General features: G+C 31.0%; 1 protein-coding gene across 1 annotated transcript in view; it reads left to right on the top strand.

Annotated features, from left to right (window-relative positions):
* LOC115888039 overlaps nucleotides 1–18213 on the top strand; it is a 54381-nt gene that overhangs the window by 9466 nt on the left and 26702 nt on the right. The window contains exon 3 of the mRNA XM_030907607.1: nucleotides 17406–17598. Coding sequence (XP_030763467.1) covers nucleotides 17406–17598 — 193 coding nt within the window. The remainder of the gene's footprint in view (nucleotides 1–17405; nucleotides 17599–18213) is intronic.

Consider the following 18213-nt stretch of genomic DNA (forward strand, 5'->3'; position numbering starts at 1 on the left):
CTTCTCTGTCTCTTCTGTCTTTGTTTGACACATTGGAATGTTTGATACACTATCAACGAGTATTTATGAATGAGATGTTCGGTCTATCTTTATAATGTCTTTGATCGTAATTGTTTTGGGTCGCGACCGTTGCGTTGTACGCGATCTGGCGCTGCTATAGCGGCTGCTAAAAAAACCGAACCGAAAACAATAACAGAAATATTTTTCTCTTGTCAAAGTCAGAATCTTCAAAAATTAGAAAATCTTTCAACATTTAAACGGCCCTCATTGAAAAAATGCCGAAAAGTGTTTTTCAAAGTAATTATTGCTATCTTGTAAGTTTAATTTAAATTTTACTTACTCAAACCCGTGATAACTGTGAAAAATTGGCATTAAAAACTAAAAAACTGTGTTGTGAACTGTGAACAGCAAAAACCATCGTGAATCGTGGCATAACGTTGGTTTCCAATGTTTCATAGGTATTTCACAGACATGTCCTTATATAAAATAAAGTTTCTTGTATGCAACACACTGTATTTTATTTATAAAATTAAAAGAAAATAATAATAAATTTGTATAAACAATATTTGGTGACATAATTCCGGAAAAAACCGAACCGATCCGAAATTATCCAAAGCTTTGGGTCGCGACCGTTGCAAGAATAGCTCCAAATAGTGTTTACATTGTCCTTATGGGCACTTTGCAACCTAAACTTGTTTCTTTTATCTATGGTTTAATCTATGGGTTTAATCCAAGAGCCTAGCAGCGTCGGGAACACGAGAATTTTAAGAAAGCTGGGTTTTTAAGAAAGGATTTCTTGTTTATTAAAGTTTCTCGTTTAATTAAAGGTGCCCGGTGGCGTAGAGTTACAGGCTCTCGTCTACCAATCTCAAGGTGTAGGTTCGAATCCTACACCCGGCATTTCATCAGCCGACTTTTTTATTAAAATAAAAATAGTTTGGGTACCTAGGTCGACTCAGCCTTAAATGAGTACTTGGGATTCACAATTCTGAGGTAATAATACGCGGTTGAAGCGTAGTGCTAGCCACATTACCTTCCTTGTATACCGACGGCTCTAGCACGGCAAGCTGTACCTTGCTACTCCCAAGGCGTTAAACGCTATACAGGGTTGTTCACCACATACGACACGGAGTATTGTAGCTAAACGATTAGATTTTTACAAATTGTAAGTTTTGGGTTCGTTGAAGGACTATTAGAGCTACAATTTTAAAATATTTTTACAACATACAGAGTGTCCCAAATAAATAAAAAATATCAAAGTTGTATTTTTTTAAATGGAACACCCTGTATATTATTATATTTTTAGTTTCTACGATTAAAATAAAGGTAAATTTGATAAAGGTTTATTACACTTAAACCTTACCGTTTTCGAAATATTTTCAATTTTGTAAAATTGCAGTAAACATTTTAAGGCTTCATTTCACCAAGGGTATCAAAGTTTTTAATACTAAATATTTACTGAAGTTTATTTATTGATCAGTTATTGTGTTGCAATAATAAAAATGATACTACCTTATACAGAGTGTCTAAAATTTTATTTTAAATAATTACTTGCTTTAAACGGCAATAACTTGTTTAATTTGCACAATTTAATTGTCTAACAAATTGTTTTATAACATTTTTACCTATCTCTTCAAGTTTCCGTAGAAAATGCATTTTCTGGTAATTTAAAACTCATTTATCAATATATCCATGGAATACTGACATTTTAGATTATTTTTAAAGATGTACCAAATTTTTAAAGAGTACAGATACTAATATTGTAGATATAGTTTGTTTATTTCATTAAAAATAAAAAAAAACTGTTTAAATATTTGTTAAAGAGTTTATTAATATGATTCCAGTATTCAAACTACATTAATTGACTGTTTGGGTTGATTAATAATAATTGCTTCAAATACCAAAAAACTGAATTTTGTATGTGTATTAGACAGTGTAGTAAAAAGTAAAACCTTAAAAATGTTATTTAATTTTTTGACAAATGCTTATTTATAACAACAGAGACATTCATTTTCATAACTTATTATTATATTGATTTCTGATTCAAATCCACATTTATTTAGAATAATTTATTAACGAACATAATTAAGTATGTAATTAATTAGTATTTGGGCGGAAATAATGGTGATATATTTAATTAATGGTATATTTTTTTATAAAGATTTAAATAGTTTTCTTTTTGCATACAAATGGGCTAAAAATATTATAATTTTGCTAAAAACGATAATATTACTAGCCTGTACATTTTGTACATTTGTTGCTTTAAAAACAATCTGAAATGTCAATATTCCATGGGTATATTGATAAATGAGGTCTAAATTATAAGAAAATGCATTTTCTACGAAAACTTGAAGGGATAGGTAAAAAGTGGTATAATACAATTTGATAGACAATTAAATTGTGCATCTGATTTTCCTAAAATATACAGGGCGTTCCATTTAAATTAGACAAGTTATTGCCGTTTAAAGCTAGAAATAATTTAAAATTAATTTTTAGACACTCTGTATGAACTAGTATTATTTTTATTATTGCAACATAATAACTGATCAATAAACAGACTTCAGTAAATATATAGTAATTAAAAACTTTGGTACCCTTGGAGAAATGAAGCCTTAAAATTTTTACGGCAATTTCACAAAATTGAAAATATTTCAAAAACGGTAAGGTTTAAGTGTAATAAACCTTAATCAAATTTACCTTTATTTTAATCGTAGAAACTAAAAATGTAATAATATACAGGGTGTTCCATTTAAAAAAATACAACTTTGATATTTTTTATTTATTTGGGACACTCTGTATCTTGTAAAAATATTTTTAAATTGTAGCTCTAATAGTCCTTCCACGAACCCAAAACTTACAATTTGTAAAAATCTAATCATTTAGCTACAATACTCCGTGTCGTATGTGGTGAACAACCCTGTATACGGGAGCTATTATATTATTTCTCGTTTATTATTCTTTCGATTATAAGTTCTTAATATTTATATATTTCACTTTTTTATGAAACTAAATATGCTTCACATAGGTTTGTTCTAGCCTCCTTAGTTCCTGAAATACAGGGCGAATTTGTAATGCGCAGTAGTGAACAGATTATTGAATACAGATATGATGCGCAGTAGTGAACGCAACATCTACCGACAGCCAGACGCTCCGCACTCTGTTCAGGAGAGCATAGCAAAAGATACATTAAAGAACCAGCTTTCTTAAAATTCTCTCTCGCAAATGTTGCTAGCTCTTAGTCTCTTAGACTATAAGTAAAACAGCGAAATCGTTATGGAAATGAAAATATAAAATGACACCAATCACAAGCAATCGTATATCCGATGAACGGAGGCATGAAAATGCAATAAATTTAAAAACTGCGTAATTTTCTAACCAATCGAAGTGTTTAAATTCAGCCAATAAAATTAATATCGTAGCATCGAACAACGGATACATGAAAATCATGCTTAAAACAAAATTCTAGACGGAAGTACAAATTCAAAATTTACAGGGGATTCCCATGTTCCGATGCACCACACGGTATAACAACATAAAGTTATCAAACGCCGATGACGTAGGCGTTACTTTGTTTGATGTTTGCTATAGATCAGACTAACTAAAACCTAAAACCACAGTTTATAAAGTTGACATTCGGTGCTAAATCATTACTGACACTATAAATTATTTTTAAACATACCTACCAACGTTTTATGTTTGCATTTTGTTATTTATTAACATTAAATGGTTTATTTAATGAAACAGTATAAAAATAACAATATAGATAAAATAAATTAAACTATTATGTTTATTTATAACCTGTATTTACAAACAAAAAAATAAATGAATGTAAAACCACGTATTAATCATTTATTAAATAGTTTTTATATTGAATGTGAATTATACTGGCTTTTTTGACTATGCGTGTGTGTTAGGACATTAATTATTAATGATCTTACTAAGCAAGCGTTTTTTTTAAAAAGGTTCGAGCTTGATGTAATCTATTTTTTCAGGGTTTATTATATTGATTCGTTGGAAATATCGTTTTTTTTTAAATAAATTTGGACTTTATTAGTAGGCTTAATAAAATAATTAAAACAATAAGAGAAAATTGCACAATCTACAATCTAATTCCGCAAATTTTGAAAAGGTTAAATATTATCTCACCCAAATGATTTATAATACGGCACAGAGCAAGCTACAATTAAAATACCAGCAAAAATATGATTTTCTTTGTCAAATTCGATGTCACATTTTGATTACAAGAATTTCTATGGTTTGGAAAGGGTGGTTAATTTTTTTTAAATTGCAATGATCATCTACAAAAGAATTAGTGGAAGTGAAAATAGTATTCCCGGTGTTTGACTTGTTTACTGTTCATTGCTCGATCAATCTCAGGCCTCGCTCATACCACATTCCTCCACAATAATTAAACAAATAAAAGAAATTTTTGTAACTAAAGGAACTTTATTAAACTATATACTAACTAACTGTACCAATTTTGATGTGTACCAATATCCTCTGGTTGTATGCTAGGTGCTAGGAAGTACATTTTCATGCATATTTTCATTGATAGGTTTGTAGCTTCTGAATAACGGTCTAGGTAAAGCATAAAGCTCATTTGCCAGCTCAGAATTAGAGAATTTAGAGTTAGTAACTCGTATTTTCATTGGAGGACACTGTCATATTTATTTCAAACCAATAATCAACGAGAATATTCGTATAATTTAACAAAATTACTGTAAATCACTATAAATAATGAATAATAAACAAAACATTTAAACAAAAACAGACCACAGACCACGAAAAACAAATTGTTGGTTAGTAGTAGCACAGATTATACAGATTATAATCTATGTTTTTTCTTTATTGTTTTTCGTGGTTCCAATTTTCGGAATCGGGCACTAGTTAGGTGACTAGTTTGCGCACATAGCACGTCCACTTATGGCCTCTAAAATTGTGCACAGCGCCTGACCGGCACACTTATTAGAGAGATATCGGAAAACCGAATAGCATCATCCAATATTTATGCGTACCTTATCATGGTTACGATATGCGCGAGTCAATTTTTAACGCAACACCCGCTAATAACGTTTCCGCCTGACGTAATTTGCGGATCAATTACACCAAGCGCTCTTTCTAAATAACCTCTGATAACGTTTAAAAATTGCTTAAATGGGCATGTGCGGGTATTTGACATCGGAGCCGGCCGACGAGATCTTTTATTTTAGGTTATGTTTGAATTGTTTTGAATTATTGCTTTATTTTTATTAGCTAATTTGATATTTAAGTAGCTGGGATTAGTTTTAATTAAATAAATATGGCCCAAAATATGGATTCCACCTCTTCCAATACTAAAGAACCTATAAAGAGTCTTAGGTTTACAGCAGATGACGACTTAGCCCTTCTAAGAGAATTTGTTGCTTGTTGCCCTAGACCCACTGGCAGACGTTGAACAATAAAACCCTGGAAATAAGCACTTTAGCCCTTTAGTTTTAAAATACCTAGTAAACAAAACAATTTCAAAGTTTTAAATTCAAAGTTAGGTTAAGTTTAAATAGCGGACGCGACGCGATCAGAATTCTTTCCGATCCGATAACTATAAATGAAGAGAGTTAATACCACCTTACGTAAAGGAAATAACACCTGGCCTTATTAACGTCCATGCACGCTATTCGGTTTAGGCCTTATTAACGTCCATGCACGCTATTCTCTATTACGCTATTTATTGTTATTTTACGGGAGTTTATTTTTGCGCACAGGAAATTTGACTCGTTTGCACATCGTCATAAAAAACAACTTTCGTACCACGAATTAGCGACAAGATTTTTATCTGTATACTTATAGGATACCTAATCTGTGGTAGTAGTCAGAGATATAGATGTAGTAATATTTTGGTTTAATTATTTTTTTTTAGAATTATCAGTTTTTAATAAAAATTAAAAAACATTATAAAATTGCAAAGCTAGAAAATCAAATTCTTCAATTCAATAGCTGTCAGTAAGAAATTTCACTTGTGTCTAGCCTCAGCAGGCAACTATTAAGCCCGACCAATCACGTTAGAGTTTTTGACGAAAACCAATGAATTAACACACTCCAAATAAGCACGCTAACCAACCTGATTGGTCAAGCTTAATAGTTGCGCACATAGTGCACACACTGTTTTTTTGTTATTGAACATGGGAAGAAATTTGTTATAAACCAACAGGGTTGGCATGATTTAAATCAAATGATTTAAATCATGATTTAAATCGTGATTTAAATCAAGTGATTTTTTTAATTTTAATCATGTGATTTAAATCAAAAAATTGATTTTATTGAAACTTTATAATAAAATAACTGTAAAAGTTATAAAAATCTATCCTAGAAAATTATAAAAAATATTTCTATAACAGATAATAAATCGAAAAATAATTGTAAATTTTATAAAACTATATAAAAATATATATTCATCAATTTAAATGTTGAACCGATTTTTGAAGTAATTTCGTGTGAATCCAAGACCGCTAAACGCCAGGAATTAATTTTTAAAAATTTATTTATAAGTGACAAAAATTCGCTTTTCGAATACATATCATTCACCGACTAGTGCAGAAATATGTTCTTCTGATATAGAGACTATATCTTCATTCCCGAAAATCTATAATCGTTGTTAGAAAATATGTTGTTTTATATATTTTTTTGAAACGTTGGTATGTTTCCAAATTCTTACCGACATTTTGATTTACAGTAAATACTTTACACTTTGACATTAGATAATACTAATTTCATTCTCGACTTAACACTATTTCCGAACAATAGTGTATTGTTTTATTAAGAGTAGAAATTATACTTTTTTTGACGATGCTGTACATTTGAAGGACCATCGTAAACTTTGAATAAGAAGACTAAAGGAGGCACAAAAGTACATTTTACTCCGAATAAAAGCTACTATTTTAAAAACATTACAAATAATTTTTAATCAATTTCAAACATTGCAATTTCACAATACAACCAGTAATCGAGAAACGATTTGTACACTCGTTGAATTTGACACCTAATATCAGTTTAATAATATATTTTTGTATTTTTGTGCTTAGGCGTAACAGTGCTTTACTTTTATGCCTATAGCCGTTAAAATGACAAAAATTAATACTTTTGAGACGTTTGAAAAAAAAATCGTTTTCATCTGAAGCGAGCGATTTTTTTTGCGGAATATATTGGTGACCGATGTGGAAAAATGACACGCCCCGTAGAATTGATAATTTTATCGTTATCGCTCAGAGTTATTAAGATTTAGCCATTTAGGATAGGACTTTAATTCGAAATAAGTCCTAGTCATTTGGAAATCCGATTTAAATATTGTTTTGAATTAAAATCAAAAAAATCTGATTTAAATAAAAAAAATCCGATTTAAATAAAAAAAATCTGATTTTTTTGATTTTTTTAAAAAAATCATGATTTTTTCCAACCCTGTATTTTCAATAATGATACATTTTTCATTTGTCGTGAATATTTTGGGACAGCCTGTATCTGTATTGAGAATAGATATCATAGCGTTCTAAAAGATGAATGTACGGAAAAAATATCGCAGATTTATATAGCTTTTTTAGATTAGATAAGACAATGCGAAATTTGTAGTGCCTTTTAATCTTCGATGTTATCTGCAAATAAAAATGTACTTAACAGCTTATTGCTAGAACAAATATAGTAAAATGTGGGAAGGGGTATCATATCTTAAATAGTAATATAAAATTAATATTATATAAATACCAGTTTTTTTTATCGTTTAAGTCATAAAATCCATCAGTTTTTTTTTAGTTTTAAGTGTAGTAAATACAAAAATAGCTGGGGGGATATACTTATTAAAGTTTTTTGTAGAATTCAAAATTATTATTTTTAAATGTTGTTTTTGTTTTAATTTTTTTTTCTATATACCTAATTTTAATAATAAATTTATTTTTTACGATGAATAAACTAACAAGAAAAATGCAGATTTTATTCAAAATAGTCTACTTTCTATTGTCTATCAGATGTAAGTTTTATTATTTTTAATTAGAAAAGGTATTTTTTAGGAACTATGGAAAATAACAGAGTTTTTTGGTCTCGCTAAATGGAACCGCTAAAAATTCTAAAATGCTTTAAATACACAAAAAAATGTTAATTTTTAATTAGAGATAATAACAGGATTGGCATAGAATTTCGAACAACCTGTATGGTTTAAGATTACTATATTTGTAGCAAGGTAACTACAGACCAACTATAGTAAAGACCTATAGTCTGTCCAACGACAAGATCCTTGACAGTGATAGATGTGTCTATCATTTTAATTTCAAAGTAGTTTATTTTATTTAACAAAGAAATAAGTTGGTACAATTGGAACTTATAGCAGAAAATTAATATATTTAAAATTTGACTGATAAGTACTGACAGTAAAACTTCAAAATATTGTGAAAAAAATTGGCGCCAGAAGGCACGTATAGCCGCCCATACTAAAATATGCCCGATCCGTTCGTACGTAAACTAGTCTTTTATTTAGTTTAGTTCCTCTAGGTCCGGATTTGATAACGTATGGCTGGCACTCCCCACTCCTACCTACCATTGGACTACGCGCGCTAGCCGATCCGTCGCCGTCGCATATTATTCTATATCATTTATTATTATTATATATATATTATACATATCTATTTATTATTCCATAATGTGAGTTGAGTATACTTTTTGAAGCCAGCCAACTATGCCTCTCCTTGGCTCTCTCTTCATCAACACCAATACATGCCTGTTGCCTTATGTTATTGCATAATGTACTTATAAGTATTAATTGTTCTCTATGTGTGCTCTATGTTAAACTAATCTCTCTGTTACACTAATAGTTTTGTTAATGCTTTATATTTTTTATATTTTTTTGTATTTTTCATTGTTTTTTTTTGTTATTATATTTATACATTTGATATATTAATTTAAGATAAGGTAGTAGATATTGATATTATTTGTTAGGTTATACTGTAATGGTACTCGGTTAACTAAGCAGTTATTTACTGAAATTCGCCGAGGATTATTAAAATAAAGACATATTATTATTATTATTATTATTATTATTATATCGGTCACAGTCTCGATCCCGGAACAGGTCCTGGGGAACTAGTTCTTTGAGAAACCAGGAACTAGTTCCTTTCATTCCGGGGTCGGAATAGTTCATTGGAACTAGTTCGTTCACGAACTTCACACCTCTAATTTCATATGTCAATGCCAATGAAGACCTTGACTTTTGGGGGGTGTCCTTAAATACATTTAGAACCAGATTGGGAAGAAGTATCCTCTGAGTGCAATGTGTAAAAGTATATTTTTCTTGTCTTAAAAGTATATGTATTATATCTTGTTGTATACATTTTTAAATGTTTTTAAGAGTGTTAAGTGTCTTTTTTACTGTTTTTTTACTTTATATTTGTATTTTTTACTTTTTGGATTTATGAATGTAAAATGGTTTACCGTTGGAATAATATTAAATAAATAAATAAAAAAATTTGGTTAAAATCGGTTTAGCGGTTTTTGAGTTATCGTGCTACAGACGGACAGACAGACAGACACCACGAAAATATTTTGTATTTAGGTCATTTACGACCCAGATAACTCATTTTGAGTGAAATTAAAAAAACCTTTTTTTTTGCCGATCTTAATAGCCTACCCTTTCGAGCCTACCATACCTACTAAAAATGACTTATTATAATTTTTTAATCCAATATTATATATGACATTCGAACAATTTAATTTTGGAAAGCCACATGTCTTCTCTTTATGTCACAGTCGTTGTGTTAGTCACTAAATTTGACGCTTAGGCTATACACATTTTTCACAGGCAGTTTTTTTTTCGTCGAAAATTTTTAAATATTTTTTTTTCTCAAAAACGGGTATATTATATATAAAATGCTAGGTATAGAATGTTTGATATCAAAATTCACACATAAAATTTTACGTAGAATTTAAGTATGTGATAAAAAATGTGGGTACCTACCCATTTAAAATAAAAGAGTTGCTGTCAACTTGAAACACATTGAAAATATTTTTAATCGATAGATCTCGTTGTGAAACGATGATGTACAAAAATCTCCGATCTAGATATTGTAGTTCTCTAGAAACTTCTAATGCACGCTCAGCCTGGGACACCCTGTATGTCCAAATAAAAATAGGAAACTTAGAAATGTTTTTTTTTTCGTAAGTGGATTTATCTGTATCCTATAAAAGTTGTTTACCGATATGTTGGGGGCCTTAATTTAAATAAGTGTATTTTTGTAATCGGAACGCTAATAAGCCAATGTCAATATTGTTTATTAGTACTGATAGCGGTAATAAATTATTAAGTTGTTGAGCTCTAGTTGTTTCGCAAACTCTCGATTGAAACGAAAATCATCGTGGATGGTTTCGGTTTTTATTTATTTATTTTTATGGCTATTACACTCGGGCGCGACCTTGACAGTGAGATGTGCGATCCTTACTGATTTGATCCCTCAGAGTAATAAAGATATATAATCTATTTAATTGGGCTCTAATCTGTTTAAACTGACCTTGACGTACCTTGAATAATATCCTTTGATATTTGCTAAAGCTATTCAAAATTCTACTACTCAAGATGTCCAAGCCAATGTTCTAATAGATGATATATACACCTATTAGGGATGGGAAGACCCGGTTCATTCCCGTGACCCGTGTCTCACCAGGTCATTCATTGAAATGACCCGTTCATCATGATTCGTTCATATGAATGATCGCTTTACTGTGTTTCAGTGTAACTTATTCAGAACATTCGAAACTCGGAACGCCGAATGAAATGATGCATGAATGATTTTATCTTAATCATTATATGAAGAAATAGTTATCGCGATCGCGATGACGCGCGATGTCTAGCTTGATTAACTAATAATGTGAAAAACAATATAAGACGTAAATTAATTACGGTAATTAGATATTAAAATGCGGCTCGATGTTTGCATTGATCATTGAACGGATCGGGGTTTAAATTCGAACGACGCAACGCGACGCGATACGTGAAAAGAGTTCGTTTGGTTCGTTTTTCATTTTAATCTTCAATGATCCGATCGTTATTTTAGGTTCAGATTCAGTAAGACACGCAGGAGAGGATTTTGTGTTTTGGGTCATATGATTGATAGGGTCACGTGAGGTGACCGAGTCAATCACGGGTCTTTCTAAAGATTCGATCATTGTGAACGAATCATTCACGAACGACACATAACACCTATGGAGAGAGTACAAAAATATAAATATCTAGGCAGTTGGTTGACCGAAAACTTGGATCAATCAGCAGAAATAAAAGCTCGAATAGAAATAGCCAGAGCATCCTCTGTAAAACTCAAAAATTGTTTCTGCAGTGGAGACATCAACTTAAAGCTTAGATTAAGAATGCTAAGGGGTTACATATTTGCAACTCTACTCTATGGTTCAGAGGCTTGGACACTTAAAAAGGCCGAAATAGAGAAGCTTGAGGCATTCGAAAGATGGTGTTATCGGCGTATGCTGAGGATTGCATGGACTGACAAGGTTACAAATGTAGAACTGCGACGCAAAATTCAGAAGGACGAAGAGGTGATTAACACCATTAAAAACAGAAAACTTGAATACTTTGGACACATAATGAGAGGACCTAAATATGCCCTGCTGCAGAACATAATAGAAGGAAAGATAAAGGGCAGAAGGAGCCAAGGAAGAAGAAGAACATCATGGCTCAAGAATTTGAGAGAATGGTTTGTAATGACTTCAAACCAGTTATTCAGAGCAGCCGTTAACAAAGTTAGAATTGCCATGATGATTTCCAACCTCCATGAGGAGATGGAACCTTGAAGAAGAAGATTCAAAATGGTTCTGTTTATTTGCATCACCCATCTTTCTGAGAAGAATAATAATGTTGATGGTATTTTTCGTACCTTAAATTCTTTAGGCATAGCCGTAGAATAAGGGTAAAAATAATATTTTATACAATTTGTCGAATATACATATACATATAACCATATTAAATGTATGTTCACAACACCACTACCCTCTGTAAAACTGTCTCAGATACTGGCTTTTATCAAAGCCATGAAACTGTATGATGAGTTATAACTCCAGAAAGAGGGACACAGTAAATTTATAAGATCAATTTCATAATGTATAATTAGATTTTTTTAATAATATTATCTTATACAAATATCAAAAAACTTATAGGCTTGGTGCATTCTCCGCCGGTGCTGCCACCATCGGAGAATATCGTAAACAATCGGTATATACACGGGCTTAAATAGCGAGAATACGAAAAAAACTTTATATAATAATTATTCTAAAAGTGTTAATTAATAATTAAAGGAACTATATAATTTGTGAAAATTCTAAAAAGAAAATAAAAAAGTCAATATTTTGATATATCCGGAAGGTCTAACTTGTATTATAATTTATTATTGAAGATAATAAAACTTTTTAGATGAGTTCAGCTATGGTAGCGAGCATAGTTTTACGCACAGGTTTTGCTATTGGGAACATAACTTGGACTATTTCGGCTATAACGAAATTTGTCGAAGGTACATAATTATAATTTTAGAAGAATAAAAAATTTAAGCACTAGTTGATTAAAAAAAGAGTTACCATTAATATTGCAAATTATATTTTATCCTCTTATAGTAGTATGTCTATTTAATTTTTTGATAACGTAATGGGCACTTTGTTTACTCACTTGTTTCGTCGAACTGCTTCAATCCATTTTCGCTTTTGATCAAATCGGTGTGAGAAACTATGAACCTATACAATGTTGTTTCGGGAGTTGAATATCCGGGAAAGTTGAGTTATTGAATGTTATTGCACTCAACAACCACGTACTTATGCCCTCCTTTACTTGTTATATTTTTTCGGCAATTTTATTAACATTTGAAGTTGTCAGAACGCAACGCGCCACCTAGTTCGAGTTATGTTTCACTTAATTTTTACTACCCAAATCAGCATTACATCACACAAACCTCGTAGCTGAGTGTTTTATAGTTTGCAATAACTGCACTAACAAAATTCTAAAATACTTAAATATTATGACAAATCAACGATTTTAATATTATTTTAATGCGATCAACGTGAACTGTAACCGGGACGGCGTGAAATACATAGTGAAAACTTCTGATTTCTGCCGTATACAGCGCTGCTGTCGTAATTTTTTGAAATCAACTGAATGCACCAAGCCTGTACATCAAAAGCGTATTCGGTTGTTTTTGATAAGAACTTTATAATTCATTTTTTAAATCCAAAAAAAATATTTGTTAATGATTCAAAAGGATTTTCACGGTGTTTACATTATTGTGATATTTTTAACAAATATTGAGATAAGAAAATTGGCATCCATGTGTGTACCACACCACAACGTTTTGACTGTAATTAAAAAAGTTTATTTTAATTTTTTAACAAAAAACTGGATTTATCTAAAAAAAATAAACATTTTATTACTTAATTGAGGAAGATGTCTAAATGTCAAGATATCTATAAAAAAATATATACAGGGTGGTCCGAACTGTATTCCGGAAACTTCGGCAGCTTATTCTACAGATAAAAATAAGTAAAAAAGTTCGTATAAATGTATTATGTCCTAAAATGCTTAGTTTCAGAGATACAGGGTGTAGAAGGTTCATTTTTATTTCGATTTTTTCTAAATAATTTCTGAAGTAACGTCAATATTTGGATGAAAATTAGTGTTTGGGAGTTTTTTGACATGAGAAATTTGATTTTGATGTCAATATGACTCCTACTAGTAGAGGGCGCCACCTACATGTGTTTTAACTGTTTTAAAGCGTAATAACTTTTTGTCCTTCCCTGTATAAAACTACCGAGTAAAAAAATATACATATCTGTGACTTTCTAAAATATCCTGTATCTCCGAAACTAAGCATTTTGGGCCATACATTTATACGTACTTTTTTACTTATTTTTATCTGCAGAATATGCTGCCGAAGTTTCCGGAATACTGTTCGGACCACCCTGTATAGTCTGTGTCCAACAAGAGGACATTTGACAGTGACGTGACAGTTGTCTGTCATTTTAATTCAGATGTTAATGAAATTTTCGGTTATTTTTTGGATGTATTCGACTTTAGATATACAGATAACATGGAAATATATTTATTTCGCCAAACAATCTTAATTAAGGAACATTTCTTGAAATATCGTAGGTTATTGACTTTTATTCATTTATTTTTCTATTTTCTTTTTAATCAGAAATTTAAAAGATAAATTTCTATAAATGACTCACATAACGTAACCTGTTTAATTTTTAAACTTAATTATTTATTCAGATTTAATATTTGTTACAGACTAATTGTTATCTTGAAAACATTACTTAATTGTTATACGCAAGACGCAAGTATAATGTGACTTACATCAGAAATTAAATGTTTCGAATAATTTCAGGTGGTTTCAAAACAAATACAAAATAATTCTGCTGACATTTGCTACCTTCCCTTCAAAGTAATTAATTTTTATTTGTAGTGTCTAAATCGTCTAGATTAGTTCAATGAAAGAGTAACTATTGTCTTTGTTATTTTTTTTTCTCAAGTAGTATTTTATGAAAATTGTCAATAAGAAATATACCTATACCGGGTGCGTCTCGAAAGTGGCTCACCCTTACCTTTTTTTCATTTTTTCAGATAAAAAAACGAGATTTGGTATGTTAGTATATTACATAAATTAGGATTAATTGACGTATTCAATTGTTTTAGGTCACTTCCTGTTTCACTGGAAATGACTACATTAAATTGATTTTTAAATTATTCCCTCGGTATATTTCTATTTTGTTCGATAGAAAATGATACTCTGAATAGAATGACATATCATATGTATAGCTTTCGACATTTTTGTAAAAAAATCATATTTTAAATTTCAATCTAGAGTGCCATGGCTGTGTTAAAAAGACTATTTTTAGTCAAGGAACCTTAGAAAAATAGTTTTGATCGTCTAATGTTTTTCGTGTCTTATCCTGGCTGGTTAAAAGATGCCCAAATCGTATTTTTAATCATATATCTCAATTTTTTCAAATGGAACAAAGCTGGCTCATTAGCATATTTGGATTTACGACAGCATTTTTTTACGAATAATTTGGTACCACACACTTTTTTTTGGTATTTCGAGTCAAATTGTCGTTGTTAATCGCGTGTTACAATTTCAAATAAACCATATACAATAATGTCAAAAGTTGACATATGATATGTCATTCTATTCGGTGTCATTTTCTATCGAATAAAGTAAAAATATACAAAGGGTGCTATTTAAAAATCAAAAGTTGTACTCATTTCCGGTGAAACAGGAAATGATTAAAAACAAATGGAATACGTCAATCAATCCTAACGTATGATATATACTAACATACCAAATCTCGTTTTTTTATCTGGAAAAAAGAAAATATATGTGAACCACTTTTAAGACGCACCCGGTATAGAAGAAACGAATAGATTTTTTACATTCGACATTTGACATCATGTAGGTATGGTGGCACACACTTATACCTTATGATCGAAAAAAAAACGGCGTCGAAGACAGCTGGGGAATGGCAATCAATGCCGAGATGTCATTTACGAGAAATTGACACAAAAATTAACACTGATTATAGAAAGATTAAAAATGGATAGAACATTTCCAGACACAATTCAACATTAATTTTGTACCTGTTCTCTCAGATTTTATACATTTTCTGTTTAATATTCTACATTTTCTACACACTTTTCTATATACACTTAGAAAATTAATTTTCTACGCCTTGTTACCCAACCCTAAGCCTGTATCATGTAAACTAAGGGGGTCTTGGCAATTTTGTTTGTGCCATCTTAGGTTTCACAAAATAAATATAGCTCAGGTCCGTGAAATCGACAAGGCTATAATTTTTTTTAATAAGAAGCGAGAAAACTCTCATTTACACTTAAAATGAGACACTCCGTACGTGTCATAAAATTGTTGACATAGTACAAAATATCAAAAATATAGTTTTAATGGCTTGTAAGATTTAGTTATATACCGGGTGCGTCTCAAAAGTGGCGCACCCCTATAACTTTTTTATTTTTTCGGATAAAAAACGAGATTTGGTACGTTAGTATATGACATATATTGGGATTGACTGACGTATTCAATTGTTTTCGGTCACCGGATATGACTACAAGTTTTGATTTATAAATGGCACCCTCAGTATTTTTTTACTTTATTCGATTGAAAATGACAATCTGAATCGAATGACATATCATATGCCAACTTTTGACATATTCGCTAAAAAACAAATTGTATTTTAAATTTCAATCTAGAGTGCCATGACTGTGTTAAAAACACTAATTTTTAATCAAGGAGCCTTGGAAAAATAGATTTGATCGTCTAATGTTTTTAGTATCTTGCCCTGGCCGGTTAAAAGATGTCCAAATCGTATTTTTAATCATATCTCAATTTTTTCAAATGGAACGAGGGTGGCCCATTAGCATATTTTGAAAAAGCATTTTTTTACGAGTAATTTGATACCACACACTTGGTATTGCGAGTTCAATTGTCGTTATGAACCGCCTGTTACAACTTCAAATAAACGATATGTGAAAATGTCAAAAGTTGACATATGATATGTCATTCTATTCAGAGTGTCATTTTCTATCGAATAAAGTAAAGAAATATCGAGGGTGCCATTTAAAAATCAAAAGTTGTAGTCATTTCCGGTGAAACCGGAAGTGACAGAAAACAATTGAATATGTCAGTCAATCCCAATTTATGTCATATTCTAACATACCAAATCTCGTTGTTTTATCTGAAAAAATAAAAAAGTTATACGGGGTGAGCCACTTTTGAGACGCACCCGGTATACACTCCATACGTTGTACACCTTTTACATTATCAAATTTGTATAGTTTGTATATTGATCAAATAAGTTTTGCGTATTGAAACTCTGTGATAAATAATTTATAACTATAGCGGGACTTATTTGAAGGAATCTGTAAACTTAAGTACATATTTAGAATTGAGCATTATGGGAATGATATCATTTGGAAAAATAGCAGAATTATTCATGCTTTGTATGAGCGGAATCATTTTTTTAGAATTAAATTTTATTTTTTTCTTAAAAACTATCAATTACTTCAATACACTTAAATAATTGTATGACCACCAGATAAATATTTGACTTACAAATGGACTTCAGGAATCAGTTATTTTTAAGTTCTATATATTTCAACTAGGTAGTTGAAAATTGATATACTTACGTAGAATTAAAAAACTGAAACAACTTATTCTGATTAAATTTTTCAATATTCTATCAAGAAATGCATATATTTGGTCATATACTTTTTTAAATGTAAAATTTATCATATTCCCAATGGAAGTCCTTTTAATCCGTTTCAAAACGCAAAAGTCATATTTCATTTAATTAAATTAATCTAAAATCTAAATTATATTTTTTTTTTCAAGGCAGTACTGTGATAAGAACACCATTAAGCCCTTATCGCAAGCAGATTTCGGCAAGGTTATGAAACAGGTGTTCCCCAAAGTGAGAGCTCGAAGATTAGGCCAGAGAGGCAATTCCAAGTACTGCTACTCGGGGCTCAGGCGAAGGGTGAACTTAAAACCGCCCTTGTTGCCCGATATATCAGACAAACCTTTGGTAAGTATGACTGGAAACCCATTATTTTAAAGAATTTAGAAAAACTAGCTAATAACGAACACCGATGTTCTGTCGAAATTAGAGGTGGGAATTCTAGTTCCTTGGGAGGAACTAGTTCCTTGGTTCTAGTTCTTTGAACTAGATCTTTAGATCACAATAGAACAAACTAAAAAATTACTAGTGATGGGATAACTCGAGCGAAAATTCGCTCGTGTACTCGATTATTGAAATAACCGACATGCTTTGAAATAAACTAAATCAAGCGATCAAGCGAATCGCTCGTCGCTTGCTACTTGCCATTCATCACCAAATAAATATGTGCCCTGCGCACGCAACTTACTGCTTGGCGCTTGGCGTTAACGAGTACACAAGCCACGGACGATAAATACGAGTGATATTTCGCTTGAGCGATCGCTCGGTTATTGCAACAGCTTGAAACTCGAGTACTCGATTATCGAAGTTAATCGGTTTTTCCCATCACAAGTAATTACGCCGGCTGTGGCAATACACAAGGCCGAATCCGTCGTCGTCGCCTTGTATTATATCTCGGATCTGCCGACTGAATAGATTCCCGGGAACTAGCCTTTTAATTAGTTCCTCTAGTTCCTCTCACTC

This window comes from Sitophilus oryzae, unplaced genomic scaffold (assembly GCF_002938485.1).
Source record: "Sitophilus oryzae breed Bouriz unplaced genomic scaffold, Soryzae_2.0 scaffold_682_pilon_pilon, whole genome shotgun sequence".
NCBI lineage: Eukaryota > Metazoa > Arthropoda > Insecta > Coleoptera > Curculionidae > Sitophilus > Sitophilus oryzae.